General features: G+C 41.6%; 2 protein-coding genes across 2 annotated transcripts; one reads left to right on the top strand and one right to left on the bottom strand.

Annotated features, from left to right (window-relative positions):
* Positions 1-11728: 11728 nt before the first annotated feature.
* Positions 11729-13743, bottom strand: LOC140892441 (H/ACA ribonucleoprotein complex subunit 3-like protein). The gene is made up of 4 exons (XM_073301315.1): positions 13616-13743; positions 13322-13392; positions 12393-12435; positions 11729-12050 (listed from the first exon to the last, which is right to left on the bottom strand). Exons 2-4 carry the CDS (start codon positions 13373-13375, stop codon positions 11953-11955), a joined length of 195 nt encoding a protein of 64 aa, XP_073157416.1. The 5' UTR covers positions 13376-13392; positions 13616-13743; the 3' UTR covers positions 11729-11952.
* A 580-nt stretch (positions 13744-14323) lies between these two features.
* On the top strand, positions 14324-16521 carry LOC140892224 (uncharacterized protein At1g03900-like). The gene is made up of 3 exons (XM_073301040.1): positions 14324-14903; positions 15713-15976; positions 16298-16521. Exons 1-3 carry the CDS (start codon positions 14406-14408, stop codon positions 16364-16366), a joined length of 831 nt encoding a protein of 276 aa, XP_073157141.1. The 5' UTR covers positions 14324-14405; the 3' UTR covers positions 16367-16521.
* The last annotated feature ends 6926 nt before the right edge of the window (positions 16522-23447 follow it).

The following is a 23447-nucleotide window of genomic DNA, read 5'->3' as shown; positions in this document are numbered from 1 at the left end:
AAGTAGAGTTCCAACTCTTCACATAAAAAATCTCAAGTTTACATGTAGAACCTACATTTCAAGGTAACAACATTATATACTTCTAGATTAAAAGCTAGTCTCAAGCTTTAATACAAATATCAAAACATGAAAAACTATTAAAGTCTCAACCAATGTTTTAACATCTAAACATTGGAATCAAAATCTAACATGTTTGACAAAACATAAACTTCTTCTAACACCCGAGTCTCCACTCTAATCTCTCAATCTCTCGATTCCTTGCAAAGTCCGACTCGCTTACTCTTCAACCTGATGCAATGCACACATACAAGCAAAACAACAGCCGGATAACTCCGGTGAGAATAAATCTCAGTATGAAAGACATCTATATAAATCAAGTAGATATAACTTAAACAATTAATCTACTATTACAATCATCCTTTGTTGATACCCTTACCTGTCGAATATCATTCAAGGAAAATTCATTCAATAATATACAGACTCAAAGATACGTCAAGGGTTCAAGGATTCCAGTCTCACAGAATCGATATTTTCAAAAATCATTTTGTTGGGATCCCGGGAATATAATAAGGCCACAAATCAAGCCTCCCACCTACACTCCCGCTCGAGGTGGTAACAATCGTGTATTCCCTGGACTATGAACACTATACTGAGAGTCGTAGCAAAAAGAAATCAAGTCAGATTTCAAGCCTCTCATATACAAGTTCACCACGTCCAATATTTTCTTTTCGATTTTGTTTTCAAGGTTTCGAAAGAATTGTGGCTCAAGAGGTTTACTCTCAACTCTATAACCAATCTACCACAACTCAATAATTCAAAGTAATCTATACTCATTAATTTCAAATAAGTATCAAGCATCAATCTCAATAAAAAAATCATGTTTGAATCAAACATCTCATATATCAATCAACTAAATCAATTAAGGCAAGTAATTCATATAGATCACATAAGATTAAGTAAAACAACTAATCATGCATGTATGTGATTTAATAAACTCGAAAACCACCACGTTCTCGAGTTATTCTACCTGTCGAATTTAATGTCGAATCATACCTTTAATCTGAACTCAAACCTCTGAAACTCTTGCACTACTTGATCAAACATGAGCTGTCCAGAATTCTGCTCAATCAATCCAAGGTGTTAGTTGTCTTCAACTTGTAGCTCATGTCAATTCCATTCCGGACTCGTCGAATCGACTTCGATACCTTTCAACTTAAATCTGAATTGAAGTGTTTACAACTAAACATTAGATTCTCAAATTCATTTCAACTCATCAAGGTTTCATCAACTTCAAATCTTGTTCAATTAACCAAAATCCAATCGACGACGAATCAATTTGAAACCGATGATTCTAATACTTTTAATATCAAACAAACATTGATATCTACTTCATATCAATATCATTTCATCACTACACATTCAAATCCAACACTTGCATTTTTCAGAAATTCGACAAACAAAATCGACGGCGTAACGACTCGAATTCGGTAATTCCAAAAGCATAGACACCATCTTATCTATCAACTAATCTCATTTTCATATTCAATTCCATCCATATCACACGAAACCAATAGCCTAAAAATTCCAGAATTTCAGAAACTAATCGATAATTGAAAAACATGTCCAAACGACGATCTTTTTGCGAACCGTCTTAAATATACTATCGTCGTATATACTAGAACACGTTTATACAATCAAATCGTAATTCTACCAACATCTTAAAATTAAAACATGGTAGAATTTAGCCAAACTTACGTCAAAGTGTAGCACTCGAAGCCGTGATCGCAAATATACGATCAATTTGAAATTCTACCAACCGGATCAATTTCTATCAAATTTTGGAATCAAGGAATCGGCCATGAAAATTCTGTTCTCCTCTCTCGGTTTTGGCTATTGTAATTAGATTCTCAATCTGATGGAATACATGCAATGTCATACACATCACACATGTAATCCCACTTGCATATCAATTTTGCTCTTTGGCCCCCCAAGTTCTTGACTATTTGAAAATCGGTCCTTGGAAACCTTCAATCATCTCTATCTCGGTCTTGCTACTGCTGAAGGGAATATATACACATGCAAAGTGTAATATAAATCCCTTTTTGACAAGTCAAATCCTATTTTTGCAATTTAGCCCCTGAAACCTCGATATTTGCAATTCAGTCCCTGCTCAAGTTTCTTCTTCAAATTAAATCCTCTTTATATCCAAACTCATAATAAAAATATTCAATCTCATAAATATTCAATCCAAATATTTTATTCTTTTAATTTAAGAATCTCGGAATTTAGTTCCCAAATATCCGTAAATTCTCAAATTAAATATTTTCGGCTCAAAAATTAAATCTCTAATTTTCATAAATTTCTAATTGAATATTTTTCAAATACAAAATTTAAATCTCTAATTCCGTAATTAATATTCATATGTTCAGGGCCTTACAGATTTGTTGTATTTTAATTATCCGCACTTTACGCTTTAAGCTTTTATTGCGTGCGCTTTTACTGTAATTCTGATTAGGTAGTGGATCCGGGTTAGGTCACTACATTTTTGGTATCAGAGCGAAGCATTGCACTGGGAATATCGTAAAGCGGATTAAGTAATTATCTGTTCTTATGAAACAGATGGCAGATTACGATGAGAGCCACGATAGCGGAGGCGGCGGTCGTTGGGGCGATCCGAATGATCGTAGACGTCGTCAAGGACAGCCTGAGGAGCGCAAGCGAGTGAGCATGCGCAGATTCAAGGAGGTTAGCCCGAAGCCTTTGTCGGGAGGTGAGACAGCTGAAGAGGCGGAGGATTGGCTTGAGAGGATGGAGCAGTGCTTCCAGGAGTTCCGTTGCACGGCTGAGGATATGATGGAGATTCTTGCCTTTATGCTTGAGGGCAGAGCGAGGAAGTGGTGGAGATCTACTTCCGCACCGTTCATAGCAGCTAGAGGTGCAGCTACTTGGGTTGAGTTTCGTACTGCTTATCAGAGACTGTATTTTCCTCCAACTCTTCGTCAGGCGAAAGCCAGTGAGTTGTTGAGTTTGCGACAGGGGACGATGACGATCGAGGAGTTCCAGCAGAAGTTCTCTGATCTGCTACCTTTTTGTCCTCATATTGCTGATAGTTCTATGGCGAAGTTTGATCATTTTCTTCAAGGGTTGAACCCTGATATTCATCGGATGGTTGCTGTGGGCGGCGATGGGACTTACGAGGATTTGGTGGACCGTTGTCGCCAGGCCGAGGACAGTATTTGGAGGAACATGGGACTTTACTCTTCTTCTTTCAGGTCAGCGGGTGCTAGTGCTTTGGGCCCTAGGGGGCAGTCCTTCAAGAAGCCAGGAGGTACTTCTTCTTCTTCCTCTGGATCTGGGGGAGTGCATCGTTTTGGTGGACAGAGACTGAACCGATGTAGTCAGTGCAGATGCAGGCATCCTCCAGGACAATGTGGTCGATCGACCACTGCATGTTTCCAGTGTGGCCAGGAGGGTCACATGAAGAGGGATTGTCCTATGCTGATTGGGGCAGTGAGTGGTTCTGGAGGTTCTCAGGCATCGGTTCAGCCACCTCAGTACCAGCAGCCACCTTTCCAGCAGCAGTATTCGCAGCAGCGCCAGCAACCGCAGCAGTCTCAGAGACAGCCTACTCAGACTCCTTCTCGGGGTCATTCTTCTTTGAGGCCACGTACCCAGGGTCAGGTCTTTGCGCTTAACCAGGAGCAGGCAGAGGCTGACAGTGATCGGATGATTGCAGGTATCTGTAGTTTATGTGGTTTTCCTGCATATGTTTTGATTGATACCGGTGCATCGCATTCTTTTGTCTCAGCACATTTTGCTAAGAAGTATAGATTGTCGTTTATTCCTTTAGACGTGTTTCTAGTGGTTTCTACTCCTATGGGGAGCGAGGTTTTAGCCAAGCGTCTAGTTGTGGTTGTGTTTTGGATTTCGAGGGACATCAGCTTAGTACTAACCTGATGATTCTAGCAATAGAGGATTTCGATTGCATTATTGTGATAGATGTCTTAACTACCTACCGAGTGATAGTGGATTGCTATCAGAGGTTTGTTTAGTTTCGTCCAGATGATGACGAGTCATGGTATTTCTATGGTGAGGGAGATCGACCCCCGATGCCAGTGGTTTCAGCTCTGAAGGCCCGGCGTGCTTTAGAGTCTGGCGGGAAAGGCTACCTTATCTACGCCATTGACGCATCCTTAGGAGAGCCAGATATCCGAGAGATACCAGTGGTTCGTGACTTTCCAGATGTGTTTCCGGAGGAGATTCCAGGTTTGCCACCAGTAAGGGAGATTGAGTTTGGCATTGAGTTAGTGTCAGGGACTGCACCGATTTCCAAAACTCCTTACCGATTGGCACCGTCAGAAATGAAAGAGCTGCAGAAGAAATTGCAAGATCTTCTTGATAAGGGTTATATTCGACCTAGTGTTTTGCCATGGGGAGCCCCAGTACTGTTTGTCAAGAAGAAGGATGGTTCGATGCGGTTGTGTATTGACTACCGTCAGTTAAATCAGGTGACAGTGAAGAATAAGTATCCTCTTCCGCGGATAGATAATCTCTTTGATCAGTTGCAGGGTACTTCTGTCTATTCGAAGATTGATTTTCGGTCTGGGTATCATCAGTTGCGAGTTCGACAGGAGGATGTTCCTAAGACAGCATTTTGTACGCGGTATGGATACTACGAGTTTCTAGTGATGCCGTTTGGTTTGACGAATGCTCCAGCTATTTTTATGGATCTGATGAACAGAGTTTTCCGCGACTTTCTGGATAATTTGTGGTGGTGTTCATCGATGACATTTTGGTGTATTCTCGCAGCATGGATGAGCATGCCTACCATCTCTATACTGTACTACAGGTCTTGAGGGAGATACAGTTGTACGCGAAGCTGAGTAAGTGTGACTTCTGGATTGACCGAGTTTTGTTCCTTGGTCATGTCATTTCTCAGGAGGGCGTATCTGTTGATCTTAGCAAGACAGAGGCTATTTTGAATTGGTCACGTCCGACTACAGCTTCTGAGATTCGTAGTTTCCTTGGGTTAGCAGGATACTATCGTCGTTTTATGGAGAATTTCTCTCAGATAGCTAAGACTTTGACTCAGTTGACGAAGAAAGACGTTTCTTTTGTTTGGTCTGATGCTTGTGAAGATAGTTTTCGTGAGTTGAGACGTCGTCTGACGACAGCTCCAGTTATTGCTTTACCGTCTGGATCAGGTGGTTTTGTAGTCTTCACTGATGCTTCTCTCCAGGGTTTGGGGTGTGTGTTGACTCAGAATGGCCACGTGATCGCTTATGCCTCCAGACAGCTGAAAACTCACGAGGAGAACTATCTCGTACATGATTTAGAGCTTGCAGCCATTGTCTTTGCTCTTAAGATATGGCGTCACTATTTGTACGGAGAACGATTTGAGATCTTCACCGATCATAAGAGTTTGAAGTATCTGTTCACTCAGGCTGAGTTGAACATGCGGCAACTTCGTTGGATGGATCTGTTGAAGGATTACGATTGTGAGATCAAGTACCATCCAGGTTCTTCAAATCCTGTTGCTGATGCGCTTAGTCGCAAAGTCTATGCGAGTTCCCTTCGTACCAATTCGGTACGGAAGGCATTGGAAGAGTGTTGTTCTTCAGGATTCACATTCCGTCATAAGAAAGAACAGCAAGGGATTCGTGTTTCTTCTTTGCTTGCAGAGCCATCATTGTATCGATGAATCCAGGAATCTCAGAATTCTGATCTGAAGACGCAGAAGTTAACCCGTTTGGCTGAAGGTGATAATACTTCTGGTTTCCATTTGCAGGGAGACGGTCTGTTGTGTCTTTCTGGTCGAGTTGTGGTACCCGAAGACTCTACTTTGAGGGATGAGATCTTATCGCAAGCTCACCGCAGTCGATTCTCTGTACATCCAGGCAGCATGAAGATGTATAAGGATCTTCGCACTCGATTTTGGTGGAAAGGGATGAAGCGCAGTGTCTATCAGTTTGTGTCCCGATGCCTTGTGTGTCAACAATTCAAGATAGAGTTTAGACGACCCGGAGGGCTACTTCACAGCTTAGAGATTCCTGAATGGAAGTGGAAGCATGTGACGATGGACTTTGTCACCCACTTGCCTATGTCTTCCAGGAATTGTGATATTATTTGGGTTGTCGTGTATCGGTTGTCAAATTCAGCGCATTTTCTTCCCTATAACAGCGATTACACCTTTGATAGGATGGCGCAATTGTATGTACGGGAGATTGTTCGATTGCATGGAATTCCGTTGAGCATTGTCAGCGATAGAGATCCGAGATTCACCTCCAGGTTTTGGGGTAGTTTCCAGCGAGCCCTTGGTACTACTTTGAGCTTGAGTACGGCTTATCATCCAGAGACGGACGGACAGTCGGAGCGTACTATTCGCACTTTAGAGGGTATGCTTCGCGCGGCGGTGATGGATTTTGGTCCAGCGTGGCATGATCATTTACCCTTGGTGGAGTTCGCCTACAACAATAGTTTTTATCGCAGCATTGGCATGACACTATTTGAGGCTCTTTATGGACGCCATTGTCGTACACCTTTGTTTTGGGACGAGGTTGGCGAGCGTCAGGTTGAGGGTCCTCAGATGATTCAGCAGATGATTGATGCAGTAGAGTTGATCCGATGCAGGGTTAAGGCAGCCCAGGATCGACAGGCTAGCTACGCGAACACTCACCGCAGGCCACTTTATTTTGAGTTAGGGGAGTATGTTTTCTTGTGTGTGTCACCTTTCCGGAAGGTGATGAGGTTTGGTCGCAAGGGTAAGCTGACACCTAGATTTATTGGTCCTTTCGAGATTCTCGAGAAGGTTGGGGATGTGGCTTATCGTCTGGCCTTGCCACCCGATCTTTCGGAGATCCACGATGTGTTCCACGTGTCCTTGTTGAGGCAGTATGTGGCGGACGAGTCGCATATTTTGCATCCGACCGAGGTAAAGGTAGATCGGTATCTATCGTATGTGGAGAAACCCCTGCAAATTCTTGACAGGAAGGACAAGGTACTTCGTAACAAGCGTATACCATTGGTGATGGTACAGTGGCAACGCAGAGGGACAGAGGAAGCTACTTGGGAGTTGGAGAGCCGGATGTTAGCCGAGCACCCCGAGTTATTTTGAGATTTTGTACTTCTTTGTATCGAGTTTGTACTTGTTCAGTTGTAATAAAGAACATTCATATTAAGTTTCGTACTTTTTTCTCTGACTCTAATTTCAAGGACGAAATTTCTTAAGTGAGGGAGAATGTAGCAACCCGCATCTCGAATTAGTGATTAATGAGTAATTAATCACATGATCATGTTCTTAATACTTGATTAGGGATGTCCTGTTGAACTAACAGACTCCAGAAATAGATCCAGGATACTCGAACATGGTGGGCATGGCTCGGGAGGTTCGGACGGTCCGAACTGGTGTTCGGAGGACCCGAACGTGATCGGAGTCAGGATCGGAGGCCCGAGGAGTTCGAACGATCCGAAGAGGAGTTCGGAGGATTCGAAGAGGATCCGAGGCTCCGTCGGTGGGATCGGAGGACCCGAACAGGGTTAGGGCTTACGTCATCAATTACGTCAGCAAGGTGACATCATGGCTGACATCACTGATGGGACTTCGGAGGACCCGAAGTAAGGATCGGATGGTCCGATCGTGTTCGGACGATCCAAAGTCATGATCGGAGGATCTGAACCAGTTCAGAGGGCCCAAAGCCGAGTTCGGACGGCCCGAACGTCGTCTATAAATAGAGGAGCCGAGGTTCATTTGTGACTCGCACATTTCCTCTCTTCTCTCTGATTCCTAAGCCTTCTAACTCAGATCTAGGGAGATCTAGGCGTCCTATCAGTAATCCGGAAGTGGCTTAGTGATCTAGACGTCGTCGCAGAGCTATGACCTAGTTTTGAGGCTATCGACAGCAAAGGGCTAACGACGGACGCAGGTATAGCTTTGGCATCCTAAAAATATTTAGGAGTACGCTTTAGCTTAGTTAAAGCTTTTAGAGCTTTATTGTTGATGCATGGATATTTGCATTGTAGTAGCAGTAGACTGGACTAGTAGGCTTGGATTATAGGCCAGTGGAGCTAGGTTGTCCAGTAGTGTTAGAGGTACGTAAGTACTGACCGAGATAGCCGGCATGATATATTTGCATGTATGTTGCATGAGTATGTGCTATATGCTTTATCATGTTTTAGCATGTTTTACCGTCTTAGCACATACATGATTTTACGTGTGACTGCATCCGGAGAGATGTGAGTCATTGACAGTCTCCATAGGGAACTATGATCTCATTTTTGGACTCGAGTCAGGTATGATAGTTTCCATATGGGGCTTGTATCCTGTTTTGGATTCGGGTCAGGATGGGGTTGGCTCAGCCCTGATATGGAGTATACGAGTACCCCGCGGAGTCGCTCTCTAGCCGGTACTGTATATTCTCGGCACCATGAGCAAGTGTTTTCACTTGAGTTTTAAATCATCTGTGTGCGCATATTTGTATTTATATCATTGCTTCGTATTGAGCGTTCTAGCTCACGCCTCTGTGTTTGGGTATTCGTTGTGTACCTTGTGGCGGGGCAGGTTTGAGGCTGGATGGTCCAGGCCGCTCTCAGCAGGATTGAGCTTGGGAGAGGGTGAAGTTGTAGAGGATAGGGATTTATTTACCCTGAACCTTCGATTTGGTTGTATAACAGTACTTATACACTTGTGATATCGTCGGTTGTATTCTGCCGATTGGATTTGTTGTATTTTAATTATCCGCACTTTATGTTTTAAGCTTTTATTGCGTGCGCTTTTACTGTAACTCTGATTAGGTAGTGGATCCGGGTTGGGTCACTACAATTAATATTGCGGGGGCTTATGGTCACGTTACAATTCAAGATTGAACTCATAAAATAATAAGGAATAATATTTTCTTAAAGTTCGAATCTCTCTTCTTTGTGTTGAGGTCATATTAACATAAAGATGTTATTTATGTACAAAATATAAAGATTCAAAATTAATTTGGACATGAGAATTTTATAAAAAATATATGACCCCGTCAAATTGAAATTGGATCATTTAATTTATTGTGAAAGTCCTACGCTTATGCTAACTAGCATCTCATCAACCCTCAATCTAAATATCATTTGCATAGAAGAACCCATAATTTGATGTATAACGATGACAATAAATTAAATGACCTTATCAGGGGATTAAACTTATATTTCCTAAAAGACATAATTCGATTTTGAAGCTACCTCATTCATTGTAATAATTTTGAACACTATTTACTTATTAAAACGTGTAGGTGTTCGCATGCACATTTGAAGTCAGAAAATTTGTTTCTCGAACTTAAACCGTTTATCGACCTAGCTAGATTTATGATTAATTTTATATATAAATAAAAATCGAGAACAAATAGCTAGTTTTTTTTTTAAAAAAAATAAAATTTGAGAGTCAAAGAAAACTAAACATTAGATAAATCATTCTTGCAGCTACATCGATCCACAAGTTAAGTTGGGTAAGGGCCTACAAACCAAACAATAGGTGAAGGTTGAGATAGAGAAAATTATGCTAGACAATGAGCCAACTTGTTCGCATTTCTACAAGCATAGCAAAAGCTTACAAATTTCCCCCTACGAGTCGTATCCAGAATATTCATGACAATGTTGTCTGCATAATTGAGATTGGTTTCTTATAGGACCGAGCATTTGTCGCTTTACCAAAAGTTATAGTTGGTGGTAATGGTGCAACTCAAATCTTTTAAACCACACAGCAGCCCAAGCGCCATGATTCGATCGTTCAACCTAGCAGAGACAATTATTGCATCCAACAATCTCCCTCCCTATAATTGCACTCCTTGCAATCAATGAGAATCAAACACATGACCTTGACTTTGATATCAATTGTAGGACCGACGCTTTGACAAAAGTTATAGCTGATGGTAATGGTGCAACTCAAATCTTTTAATCCACACAACAGCGTAAGCGTCATGATTCGATCGCTCAACCTAACTAGCAGAGACAATTATTACACCCAACAGTCCTCTGTATTTGTCACTACTTGGATTGCGAGAACGGAATCGAAAAATACTGTAACATTTTTGAATTCTCCTTGGACCGCCAGATGTGAATAGCTAGTTTAAGGTTGACATAGTTCGATTTTTATCTAAACTCGTTAATTTTGAAAAACGCCTAAAGAGCTCTTAGGTTGTGTTTGAATTGATGAATTTAGTTTTGTGGAAGAATTTCAAATTAAAGGGTTTGAAATTCATGAATTTGATATGACTAAGTTGATAAATAGATTTGAAATTTTAGCATGTAATGTACTTGACATAAAAGATTTCAATTCATTTGCTATAATTTTGAGACAAATGGATACATACAATGGATTTGAAGTGATCCTTCAATCCAAACACAATAGACGAACTGAATTATTTAATATTTTGAAAACTCGTTGTTAATTAAGGAAATACATAAATTTTTTTTAAAACAAATATTATATCATCCTTTCATCACCTAAAATTTAACAAATTGTAGTAGGGCCGGCCTTGACCCAGATAACATAAATTCCGTGTTATATGTGGACCCTTAAATTCATCGACTGATCAAAATCAAAGAAGCAAGTATAGTTATGGCCAATAAATTGCTGGACCACGTTCACCAAGTCGGCCCGGCCCACATACATCAGTCCCAATCAGGTGGGAATAATCCCCCAATCAGGTGGATATTATCCATAATCATTGGTTTTTTTAATCTCTCGTAGGAGCTAGACGTCTATATGTCACATATCTATGAATGTATGAAACAACCTCCCATTTGGAATAAAGGGCGTGTGCCTTTAAAACAAAAAATTTAATAAGAAACTATGATTATTGGGAACAAACCAAGCAAATTTCTCCAACAAATATTGATTTGTTAGTCAGAATTTTTTTTTGACTATGAATAAGAACAAATGCCTAGTTAAGATGAATACTGAAAATATTGGTTCTATTTGGACATGTACATAAAAAACGTTTTTAGTGTTTTATAAGTGAACAAAACTTAAAATATGTGTTTGGATAAAAATTTTGTAAAATGTTTTTGAAAAATATTTTCTAAAAAGTGTTCTCTAAGTATAGTTTTTAAAGAACACGTGAGAGGTATTTTTAAATGTTTTTAGAATGTAACTATAGAAGAAAAAAATGAACAACATTATTTTAAAAATGTTAAAATATTTTTTGTAGAATAGTTGTCCAAACACATATTTATTCTGAAAGCAATTTTCTAAAAAGTTTTTAAATATATTTTTATAAAAACATTTTATAAGTACATGTTCAAATGAAACCATTGAATCCAATATCATGGAACACTATATATATATATATATAAATATATATATATATATATATATATATATTTAAAGATTAAATAATTAAATTATTTTCAGTTTCGATGAGAATACTACTTGAGTCGTTAATTTTAGTATTATCATTGCCATCATTCTGACTACTAATGACACAAATAAATAATTAAAAGGAAAAATGAAGCGCGAATCCACCGCTGAAATTGACAACCGCCGTTTTAAGTGGTGGATTACAAACGAAACTCACGAGTTTTGTTCATAGTTTGAAAGATTGGCTTTGTTAGGAAAAGCCCAAGACTGTTTTATATATTTATTATAAAGATCAAATGTGAGACATTGATTTCATTAGTTGTGTTTGAATGAAAGTATTTCAGTTCGAATCCATTCCTCAAATCCATTGTATAACCCAAATAAAATAAAATAAAATAAAATCATGAAAGTTAGTTTCGAATTCAACGCTATCATAATTCAAACAGCTTCATAAGACAATGTTTGCAGAAGTCGAGGTAAACAAGTAAACAACATATTCAGTTTTGAGTACTGAATAAGATTCTCGTCTCAAGAATGAAACTTTGAGCACGGGATGGCTCAATAATAATGATGCGATGCTGGCAGAAGGGTTCCTGGACATCCAACATCAAATTATGCGCTCAGTACTTGGGGGGTGGCTGTTGTGTTGGCAGAAGTCCGAATCGCTTTTTCAGGAGAACTCTCTGCCTTGCGTATTTATCATCCGGAGAGAAACGGGCTGCATTTAGGGGGTAAGAGTACAATAAGAAAGCTATACGTAAATATATGAACACGCACACATATAAATTGAACAAAGGAGTACTGCTTTTCAATGAGATTAATTTGCAAGATATGATTTCTTTGTATACTATTTAATATTTATTGATATTCCACCAAGATTTAAATAATTGAGAAAATTTCAATTTTCGAGCAATTACGGCAATAAATAATGGACTCCAGCGCTCATTTGCGCCTTGACTTCCTCAAAGACAGAAAAATTGCACACACAAAGATGTGTCCGACCATCAAGAGAAAAATGACAAGCAGTTCGGTATTCTTAAGTCTAGTTTGGTAAAATTACCAGGATGAGCAGATTGTGTGGCCAAGCCAAGAGGTGATTCCTTCTGCGCAGAGAAAATGGTTCAGTTGTCATTCAAATATGTGTGCCAAAAAAAACAACCTCCTTATCAGTAGCTGATAAAATGAAGAAAAGGTGGTAAGCCATCACAGGCGCAAAAACTATGCAAAGAAAGTAGTTTATACCTAAATCTATGAATTTTCAGTGGCCCGTAATCATTTGATAATAAGCTTAGTAATGAAGCCCTTGGCCAAAAATTTGATTACGTAAACACAGTGTAGTTAAATAAGTCCAAGACATGGGGAACAAGATATGGAAAGTTCACAGATGATGGGAAGACATGAGGAACATTTCTGAAACTCAAGAATATCAACTATCAACCACCAAGGTAGTTGACACGGGGAGCCCGTCAGCCAAGATAAAAGTGATGCATGCCATAAAACGACCATTGGTATGTGTATGATGTAAAAAGTTCATAGCTAACAACTAATCCATAACCTATCATAAAGCTTCTGATCCCTAGTTCTGTTTAATCACTTGAATTTCATAGAATTTTGATATCGATTTCATTGTGTTATTACAACAAGTGGCACTCACATTCAAGGCCAACGGAAGGAAACAAAAGGTAATAAGATCTGGCACTATGCCAAGTTACGTCATCCCAGAGCATGTCTACTAGCCAAACATCGAAGAAGGCTTATGTCTAAATCCGAGCAGTGTCCGCCCTCAGGTAAAACAACTCAAAACAAACATCTCAACAAGGCCATATTTAGATAATGCATTGAAATGCACCAGCAAGTAGCAGGTGTGAACTACTCAGTGTTTTGAGAGCAGTGAAGTGACAAATAACTTGCAATTAATTAATTTATTTAAAACACGGTTATCATTAAGATATCAAGTAGATACACTGTCTGCATCAATATGGAACAAACCTTTGTGGTGTAAACTTTGTCACCGTTTTCGTTGATGTAAAATTGGAGATACATCTTCACTAGAATTTCACCTGTATTCAGAAAATCAGTACCAATTCGTCAGAAATTCTCATACATATTTCCCACAGAGTTTCAATAAAACCGAGCAGACACCAGAATTGGAGCGCAGATTTTTCTTAAACCCTAAAACCCCAAACCTTTAAAGTTCCTGAATTTTTTCAAGAAATGTCACGCGAGCGTTTGATTATCATGTGTAGTTGAAAGAAAAACACGAAATTGAAGCGAGAAATTAACCTGAAGCTCTTCCCCAATTTCAGATTCTGAACTCTTCTTCACCTTCAGCCGTTCTGCAGCTAGGGCTTCACACAATTTGTCCTAATGTGCAGATTGATATTAATAAATCTTTTATAATTATATTTCCAACTTTATTTTAACTAATGTAATTTAACTGGAGTATGCAAATACAAATTATTACAAGAAATTTTCCATATATGGTTTTTTTTTTATGCTACACACGATATTTTGGTCCCTATAATTTTAGTCAATGTATATCACAGTATATGATCCTACATCCAAATTAGCTCAGAATTAATTTCTACAATACAATTAAATAAAGAGTAGCTCTTCCCAGTCTTACACCGATTTAAATCGATTTAGTTTATATTTGTGGTAAAAAAAAAAAATATATATTTTTAACATAAAAAATAATACATTTCACTCAAATCAACCTGTATTAAAAATCGACAGTTTCACGTGAATTTTTGCGTAAATAAAATTGATCATCATTAAACAGTTTCACATTATTTTAATATTTAATTAGGTAAATCATAAATGATTGAAAATAATTTAATTATTAAGCAATAATATAGTTCATTTTAAATTTTTAATAATGAGAAAGATAATAAAAAGAAATTAGAAAAGGTAAAATTGGTTATTAAATGGCCAATTTACACTATTATCGGGTCGGGTCGGGGTACAGTTTGATACAGTTGATATTTCGGTTTATGTATGGTTTTTGCTTACGAGCTACGTTGCTCTCTGCTGTTTTTCCAACTTCCGAGATTCAGCTGAGCATCTCAGAACGATGTCGTACGAGGAGGAGGATGAGACCTTCGAGCACACCCTCCTCGTTGTCCGCGAAGTCTCCGTCTTCAAGATCCCTCCCCGCCCCACCAGCGGCGGCTACAAGTGCGGGGAGTGGCTGCAGTCGGACAAGATCTGGACGGGCCGTCTCCGTGTCGTTTCCTGCGACAACCGCTGTGAGATCCGGCTCGAGGACCCCAATTCCGGCGAGCTCTTCGCCGCCTGCTTTGTTCACCCGGGGCAGAGAGAGAGCGCCGTCGAGACAGTGCTGGATTCGTCCAGGTACTTCGTGCTGAAGATCGAGGACGGTCGTGGGAAGCACGCTTTTGTAGGATTAGGGTTTAATGAGAGGAACGAGGCGTTTGATTTCAATGTCTCTCTGTCGGATCACGAGAAGTACGTGAAGAGGGAAGGGGACAAGGAATTGTTCGGTGGTGGCGAGGGCGGGGCTGAGGAGGGGCGTATTGATATTGATCCCGTCGTTAATCACAGATTGAAGGTGATTTTGTTATATAGCTTTCTATTGAAGTTTCAATCTTGGCCTTCAAATTCTCATGCTTGTTGGAATTATTTTCGCATTGAAGTTTAGAATGCGATTCTTGGATTATTTGGAAATTAACATGGAGTTAATTGATTTGCTAAAAGCTCTTGGATAACTTCTATAAATTGATTGTTGATCTGTGAATTTGGCATTGAAAGTTGCAGACGTTTCAAATGAATTTAGAATGTGATTGGACAAAAAATAAAAGCTTTTGTTAGGTGATTTGGATGGAGCACTTGAAGCCAGAAAATAGAAAGATAAATGTTGTCTTCGAGACAATGACTATTATGTCACGAGTCTGCCATCATTGGTAAAGCAGGAACAAAATGAATTCTTGGGTCAAAATAGTATTTCTTGTCTCGGCCTTGGTGCGTAGTAGAAGTGAATCTTAGGTGGTGGTTCGCGGGTAGTGACCTGTTAATGAGTTGGTGACTCTGGAATCAAATCATGATTGTACATCTTCACGGCCTAACTTTGAGTTTCCGAGAATTTTGTCTCAGTTCTTCAAAGTTCCCTTCTATATGCTATTTCAGTTAGATACTGCATCAAACATTGGTTGTCTTTGTTCTGAGTCTGTGTTTTGTGTCTATTACTTTCCATTTGCAGAGTTGCAGTATTGTTTTTTCCTTCCTAAAAACGCTTGTGTTTTCTGGTAGTTATTTTGATCTGTTTTGATATTTTCATGAAAGTGAGTATGGCTTGGACCGAGGATTATATTACTCTGTTCTTAGATAGAGAGGGATTGACATTGGTTGTTTGGGTGTCAGGAAGGGGAAACAATTCGAATAAATGTAAAGAACAAGACGTCAAGTGGAACAGGCATGCTTTCTGCTGCCGGAAAGTCTAAAACTATCAGCCTAGCTCCTCCTCCTCCTAGTGGAGCAGTGAAAGTGAGGTCTCCTCTTCCTCCTCCACCCAATGATCAGGCTGCTGCTAGGATGAAATCTTCCAGTCGAGATTCTTCTGTGAAGGGAGCCAATGAGAATTCAAGAAACTTGGACGACCCTCTTTCAGATCTCTCTGCACTTGAGGTATACCTCACCTTCACCATAATTAAGTCACCCACTCAAATAGAACAATTTTGAAGCACGACCCCCCTGAAAAAGTATCTATTAAGTTGACCCCTCAACGAAGGATGACTTTAAAGATATTCTTGTCACTCGAATCCTACATTTTATGATTCATCAGATACATATATCCTCACTTGTGCTTCCTCCCTTTGAACTACCGGCATAATCGATAAATGACACGATTATTTGATTGCTTGTATTTTGACACATAAAGTGAACAATTACTCGAAGAAGACGCCCTCTCTCGTGCTAATAGCAAATATTTGTTGTTTACATCTGCAGAATAACCTACCTTCGACTGGCGGATCAGGGTCTACTAAAACCTCTGCAGCTGGCTGGGCAGCATTTTGAGAATTTTACATTACAACACAAAAATGTAGTCCTTTGTATTAAAATATCCAATGGGATTGTCAAAGTTGAGAACTTGGATATTTTCCACTCTGAAATTTGCGTTTTTATAAAATAATCCTATATAGATGTATAATATATATTTTTTATTTCTATTATTTTTTGGGGAAATGATGATTCGTTGTCCATTCCATCTGTCGCGGTGTTTTCTATCTCATATCCCTTAGAATAAAATTTTTGGAAAACTATGTAACATTTAATCATCTGATTTGAAAATGAAATGTATGTTTCTGATAGATCTTATTTTATTTTTTTTAATTCTTTCCTCAGCTATTCAATTATGAAAAATTGTATGTTATGCAAATTGATTTACATGTTTTTTTGGGGTTCATAAATAAATACTAATCATAAGTTGAACTCTCATTATTGAGAATGAAGCTACATAAAAGGAGACTATACGTGTATCCTATTAACTAAATATATATGATATACCTCAATAAAGTGATCTCCTTGGACGAGCTGAAGAAACTCCTCCAAATAAGAGATGAACTGCTGCTGACCTGAAACCACTACCAAGAATGTTAAGGGGGGCCGGAAGGTGTTCCGGCGTATCCCCTCCGACGCTCAAGTCAGATGCTAGGATAGCGAAAATATAGAGAGTGGTGTGTGCCCGCGAGTGAAGAATTAGGATGCAAATAATGAAAATGAACCTGGTATTTATAGGAGAGAGCTCCGGATTTAACGCCTACCTTCCTTATCAAGAATCCGCGAATCCCGGGATCACAATCCCGAATATTTAGGTTAAGATCTCGCCCGAATCTTGTCTGGGGTCATATGGAAAAGGGATGAATGGTCTATTGTTGAACCCCTGAACTCAACCCGAGCACTGATCCTAACATCTTAGCTAGCTCATCGAGGTTGTCCAACCCCTCCACCGAGCTAACTTCCTACTGCCATCGGGGCTGAGATGAATTCCAGAGCTCCCAACCTAAGATGGAGATGATGGTGGAGGAGTTTGAAGGAGGTCCTGAGCTCCTGAGCTGAGCTCCCCGAGCTCCCGAGCTGAGCTCCCGAGCCGAACTGGATGATGGTGTGGACGAGCTTGACTGAGCTCCCGAGCTCCCGAGCTCCCGAGCTGGGTGATGGTGGTGGAGGAGCTTGACGGATCTCCCGAGCCGACCTCCTGGACCATCCTGTCTATCTAAGGATTGATCTTTATCTTAGGGTCATCTTTGAGCTGAGGTGATTTCCTCCTCGGGGTATCACAAGTCCCTCCCATAAAAGTCGAATTGAGGTCAAAGACTCGAAATTCGTTTTTATGTTGAGATGACCCTAAGTGGATGCCGAGCTAAGGTGCCTCACCGAGCCCAGCTGTCATTCCGGCAAGTACAATGTAACGGTAAATTTTTTTATTTTTTTATTTTTTTTTTATTTTTTTTTTTGAGTTCTATTTGATCTGAGCCGTCCACCTGTCCCAAGATCAACGACCTGGATTGATCCGAACTTTCTATAAATAGGCCTCACTGTAAAAATTTTATTTTTACTTTCTCCGTCTCCTGTTTTTGTGAATTCTCTCTTGAATTCCTTTCTTTTTCCGAGCTCCTTTGCTTTTCTTCCCTTCCCAAAGTTTCCGAGCTCCTTTGCTTTTCTTCCCTTCTCAAAGTTTCTGAGCTCCCTAAGTAAGTAAACACTCCCCATGGCTACTTCTTCCCGAGCTTATTTTGGAAGCTCAGACGAAGTATTTGCTGAGGTGGATCGATTTGATTCCCTCGCTCTTACTGCAGGAGAGCCTACAGGCCAGGATCCTGCTTTCGCATCATCCCCTGCTCAGGATGATGACCTGGGCTACGACCCTGAAGCCCCTGTGGTGCCGTGGTATGAGCAATACCCCTCCGAGCTAGATGCTTCGGAGGAGGAGAAGATAAGAGCTCTATCCCACGCCCCTAAAAATTACAAGTTTGTCATTCCTGACCCCACAGACCGAGCTAACCACCCTCATCCAGGATTTTATACTTTTTATTTAGATCAGCTGGAGGCAGGTCTTAGATTTCCCCTCCCCTTACTTTTCCAACAGCTCAGCCGATATTATGAGCTTCACCTAGGACAGTTCACCCCCAACTCCTTCCGAACTCTTTGTAGTTTTGTAGTTCTTTTTAGGACTCTAGGCTTTGAGGTTAACTGTTTTACCATTTGTAACTTCCTGCTGCCCAAACGTTCTGAGGAGGGCCCCTTTTATTTTTCCTGCCGACCCAACTGTAAATTTTTTAAGGGTTCTCCCAGCTCCAATAAAAATTGGAAAAATGCCTTCTTTTTTGTATGTCCCTCCGACGATTGGGACATATGTTCTGCCTGGAGAGATGTTCTCCCCCTCCTACCTGTTCCCACCCCGGGCTTTCGTCAAGGGGAATTGTTTACTGGAGCCCAAAGGGCTATAGGGGGAAGGTGCTTTGATGTCTCTGCCCTTTTGGCAGAGGACCTGCTCTGACACCATGGGCTAAGCTCGGCAGATGTTTTCGTTCGAGGAAACTTAGGTACGGCCCTTCCCCCGCCCGTGCTCCGCTTTATTAATATTATGCTATCTCATTTCTTGTCCTGACCTTCCCTATGTCTCGTGCAGAAAAAATGGTTATGGACTCAGCAATGAGGAGAATGTTAGAGAAGAAGAGAACAACTGCCCCATCAGGGAGCCGAGCTGCGGGAAGCTCAGCCAAATCTAAGGCCCCTTCACCACGGGCCACCAACAAGCCAGAGCCTTCTGCCACCCCGTCCAAAGGCTCCAAAAGGCGGGCACCGTCAAGCCCTCACCCGGAGGTAGTGGAGCTGGACTCCGGGAAGTCTTCTATTCCGGAGGTGGCGCCCCTTCGTCAGTTCAGGGCGGAGAAGCCTCAGACTCCCGTGGTCCGGTGCAGGACCAATTTCTTCGAAATGTACCACGATGCCCTGCGCATTGTGGGGGTCGGGCCTACTCCCACGGCTGGGTCAGTCCTCCGGGATATGATTTCCCAGGCTGATGCCGATTATGTGAAAAGCCTTGGGTGGGCTGAGCTGATGCAACGTTCTAACACTACCTCAGCTGAGGTAACCTTCCTTTGTTCAGTACTTTATGTTCTTCTTTTGCATTCTCTTTTAATTGTTCTTTTCCTTTCCTAGGCTGCTGTCCTGAACGCCGAGATGTCCCTCCGAGCTTCCATGACTCGAAAGCAACTCTCTAAGGATGCCCGAGGTTATGAAGCTCATTGTGCTGAGCTTAGCCAGTTAGCGAAGGAGGCGAAGCTTGGTTATGAGAAGGAGGTAGCCAATCTCCGAGCCCAGATGGAGGAAATGAGGATGGGCTTCCAAACTGAGCGGCTGAAGCATCAAAATGACCTCCGGGTTTCCGAGGTGCAGAAGGAGAATCTTCGGGGCGAACTCAAGGGGTCCCATGATCAGCTTGCTCAGGCCCTTCAAGAACTAGAAGATTCCCGAGCTGAGCTTTCCAAGGGAGCTGAAGGCTTCAAGGAGGCATTCTTGAAGTCTGATGAGTATATGGACGAGGTGGCTGCTCAAGCCTATGGTTATCTGGCCAAAGGGTTCGACGGCTGCACTCAGCAGTTCAGGGCGGCAGGCTATCCTCCTGAAGGGACCCCTGTGGACTTCCTGGACCTAGATGGGTTTGCCCTCTCCCTTACCTCAGCAGAGGCAGCAAAAGAGGATGGGGGCGCAGATGAACAGGGTGAGGATGAGGGCGAGGGGGAGAATGAGAGTTAATTTAGAGTTTTTGGAGATGTAAACATTTAAATTTTTGTCAGATTATGCAAACTCAGTTCCATTATCATTCTTTTTTAGGTTATCACAATTTGAGTTGCGATTACTAACACCTTAAAATGAGTTGAGCCGAGCTCCCTGGAAGGATGCAAAATTAACACTTAAAAATAAACGAACACCCAAAAGGCATTGAGCTGAGCTTACCTCTAGGTGGCCGAGCAGATCTCCTTAAGGGGAGGTAAAATAACCACTTAAAAATAAAACAACACCTGAAAGGCCTTGAGCTGAGCTTACCTCTAGGTGGCCGAGCAGATCTCCTTAAGGGGAGGTAAAATAACCACTTAAAAATAAAACAACACCTGAAAGGCCTTGAGATGAACTGATCTCTAGGTAGCCGAGCCGAATTCCCTAAGGTGGCTGAGCTCCTGAAAAGGAGGCAAGATAAATACTTAAAAATTAACCAACTCCCGAAGGTGAGCTGAGCTGAGCTCCTAAAGGGAGGCAAAATAGATTCTTAAAAATTAACTAACTCCCGAAGGTGAGCTGAACTGAGCTCCTGAAGGGAGGCAAAATAGATGCTTAAAAATTAACTAACTCCCGAAGGTGAGCTGAACGGAGCTCTTGAAGGGAGGCAAAATAGATGCTTAAAAATTAACTAACTCCCGAAGGTGAGCTGAACTGAGCTCCTGAAGGGAGGCAAAATAGATGCTTAAAAATTAACTAACTCCCGAAGGTGAGCTGAACTGAGCTCCTGAAGGGAGGCAAAATAGATTCTTAAAAATTAACTAACTCCCGAAGGTGAGCTGAACTGAGCTCCTGAAGGGAGGCAAAATACTTGTCTTAAAATAAGCTAACACCCGGAGGCGTTGAACAGAGTTGAGCTCCTTAAGGGGAACAAAGTACTTGTCTTTAAAATAAGCTAACACCCGGAGGCATTGAACAGAGCTGAGCTGTAGGAGCCGAGCTGAGCTTCCGGAGCCGAGCTGAGCCTCTGGAACCAAACTCCCGACCTGACCTAAAATATGTTCTTAGATTGGCTAATTGGACTCCCGAGCTCCCGAGCTCCTCAACCAACATTCCTGGACCGTCAGCTCCTCTACATGAGACCATTATGAAGTGACCCGCAACTGAACTGCGCCCGAAAATCAGGGTCGAGGTGACTAGACTAAGGCAAATGGCTGAACCAAAGTCAGGGGCCTAAGAGGCGTGACTAAGGTGATGAGCTGAACCCAAGTCAGGGGCCTAAGAGGCGTGACTAAGGTGATGAGCTGAACCGAAGTCAGGGGCTTAAGACGCGTGACTAAGGTGATGAGCTGAACCGAAGTCAGGGGCTTAAGAAGCGTGACTAAGGTGATGATCTGAACCAAAGTCAGGGGCTTAAGAAGCGTAACTAAGGTGATGGGCTGAACCGAAGTCAGGGGCTTAAGAAGCGTGACTAAGGTGATGAGCTGAACCCAAGTCAGGGGCCTAAGAGGCGTGACTAAGGTGATGAGCGGAACCGAAGTCAGGGGCTTAAGAAGCGTGACTAAGGTGATGAGTTGAACCCAAGTCAGAGGCCTAAGAGGCGTGACTAAGGTGATGAGCTGAACCCAAGTCAGGGGCCTAAGAGGCGTGACTAAGGTGACGAGCCGAACCACCCAAGTCAGGGGCTTAAGAAGCGTGACTAAGGTGACGAGCTGAACCCAAGTCAGGGGCCTAAGAGGCGTGACTAAGGTGACGATCTGAACCAAAGTCAGGGGCTTAAGAAGCGTGACTAAGGTGATGAGCTGAACCCAAGTCAGGGGCTTAAGAAGCGTGACTAAGGTGATGAGCTGAACCCAAGTCAGGGGCCTAAGAGGCGTGACTAAGGTGACGATCTGAACCAAAGTCAGGGGCTTAAGAAGCGTGACTAAGGTGATGAGCTGAACCCAAGTCAGGGGCTTAAGAAGCGTGACTAAGGTGATGAGCTGAACCCAAGTCAGGGGCCTAAGAGGCGTGACTAAGGTGACGAGCTGAACCCAAGTCAGGGGCCTAAGAGGCGTGACTAAGGTGACGATCTGAACCAAAGTCAGGGGCTTAAGAAGCGTGACTAAGGTGATGAGCTGAGGCACATTTACATCAACATTCTTGAAAAAATAACTGCTTATAGATTAACATAAGTGTAGCTTGTACAAATTACAACTTAAAGGAAAATTGAACTTGCAACATTTAAGAATAATATTTACGTAAATTGTAAGCGCTCCAAGGTCTCTTCAACATCTTTCCTTTTGAATCCTCCAAGTAGTAAGCATCCGAACTGAGCCTCATCACCACCTTGTATGGTCCTTTCCATTTAGGGTCGAGCTTCCCTACAGCCACCTCCTGAACTTTTCTCAGCACCAAATCTCCTACCTGGAAATCCTTCCTGCGCACCCGACGATTATAGGACCGAGCTATCCTGTTCTTGTATGCCTCCATCCTGATAGCAGCAGCTTCTCTTTTTTCACCCAAAAAGTCTAAGTCTTCCCTCCTTCTCTTTCCATTTTCTTCATCATAGAAAATGATCCGAGCCGACTCCTCTCCAATTTCTACTGGCAGGACGGCCTCATTTCCATACACCATACTAAATGGAGTCTCTCCGGTTCCAATTCTTGGTGTGGTACGATATGACCATAACACACTAGGGAGCTCTTCCACCCAATTTCCCTGGGCTTGGCCTAAACGCGTCTTCAAGCTCTGCACCAAAGACCTATTAGTCACCTCCACCTGACCATTACTCTGAGGATAATGGACAGATGTGAAGTGTTGCTGAATTTTCATTTCTTTACACCAAGCTTGCACTCGAGCCCCTTGAAACTGCCTCCCATTGTCAGATATGAGCTTACGTGGTACTCCAAATCTGCACACAATATTCTTCCACAGAAATTTCAAGATTTCCCCTTCAGTAATTCGAGCTAAAGCCTCTGCCTCAACCCATTTAGAGAAGTAATCAATGACAACCAACAAGAATTTCTTTTGAGCTGGGGCTGGAGGGAAAGGACCCACAATATCAATTCCCCATTGATCGAAAGGACATGCTGCTACTATGCTTTTCATTAACGCTGCTGGTTGGTGCTGAAGTTTACTATGTCTTTGACAACTATCACAAGAAGTCACCAAAGTTATGGCATCTTTCAAAACAGTGGGCCAAAAATATCCTGCCAAGAGAACCTTACGGGCTAGTGAATAAGACCCTAAATGATTACCACAACACCCCTCGTGTATCTCCTTTAGGACATAATGAGCTTCCTTGGGGCCTAAACACTTGAGAAGAGGTCCGGTAAATGAACTCTTATAAAGAACTCCCTCCATCATCACAAAGCGGAGACTCCTTTGTTTCAAC

Source organism: Henckelia pumila, chromosome 3 (assembly GCF_033568475.1).
Source record: "Henckelia pumila isolate YLH828 chromosome 3, ASM3356847v2, whole genome shotgun sequence".
NCBI classification, from domain to species: domain Eukaryota; kingdom Viridiplantae; phylum Streptophyta; class Magnoliopsida; order Lamiales; family Gesneriaceae; genus Henckelia; species Henckelia pumila.
This window is presented reverse-complemented; position numbering and strand designations above follow the sequence as displayed.

Coding starts and splice junctions, on each gene's coding strand:
- LOC140892441 (XM_073301315.1), bottom strand. CDS start 13,375: ATGTATCTCCAATTTTACATCAACGAAAACGGTGACAAAGTTTACACC. Junction 12,436..13,321: donor ACAAAGTTTACACCACAAAG/GTTTGTTCCATA, acceptor TTCTCTGCGCAG/AAGGAATCACCTCTTGGCTT. Junction 12,051..12,392: donor CACACAATCTGCTCATCCTG/GTAATTTTACCA, acceptor CCCTAAATGCAG/CCCGTTTCTCTCCGGATGAT.
- LOC140892224 (XM_073301040.1), top strand. CDS start 14,406: ATGTCGTACGAGGAGGAGGATGAGACCTTCGAGCACACCCTCCTCGTT. Junction 14,904..15,712: donor TCGTTAATCACAGATTGAAG/GTGATTTTGTTA, acceptor TTTGGGTGTCAG/GAAGGGGAAACAATTCGAAT. Junction 15,977..16,297: donor CAGATCTCTCTGCACTTGAG/GTATACCTCACC, acceptor TTACATCTGCAG/AATAACCTACCTTCGACTGG.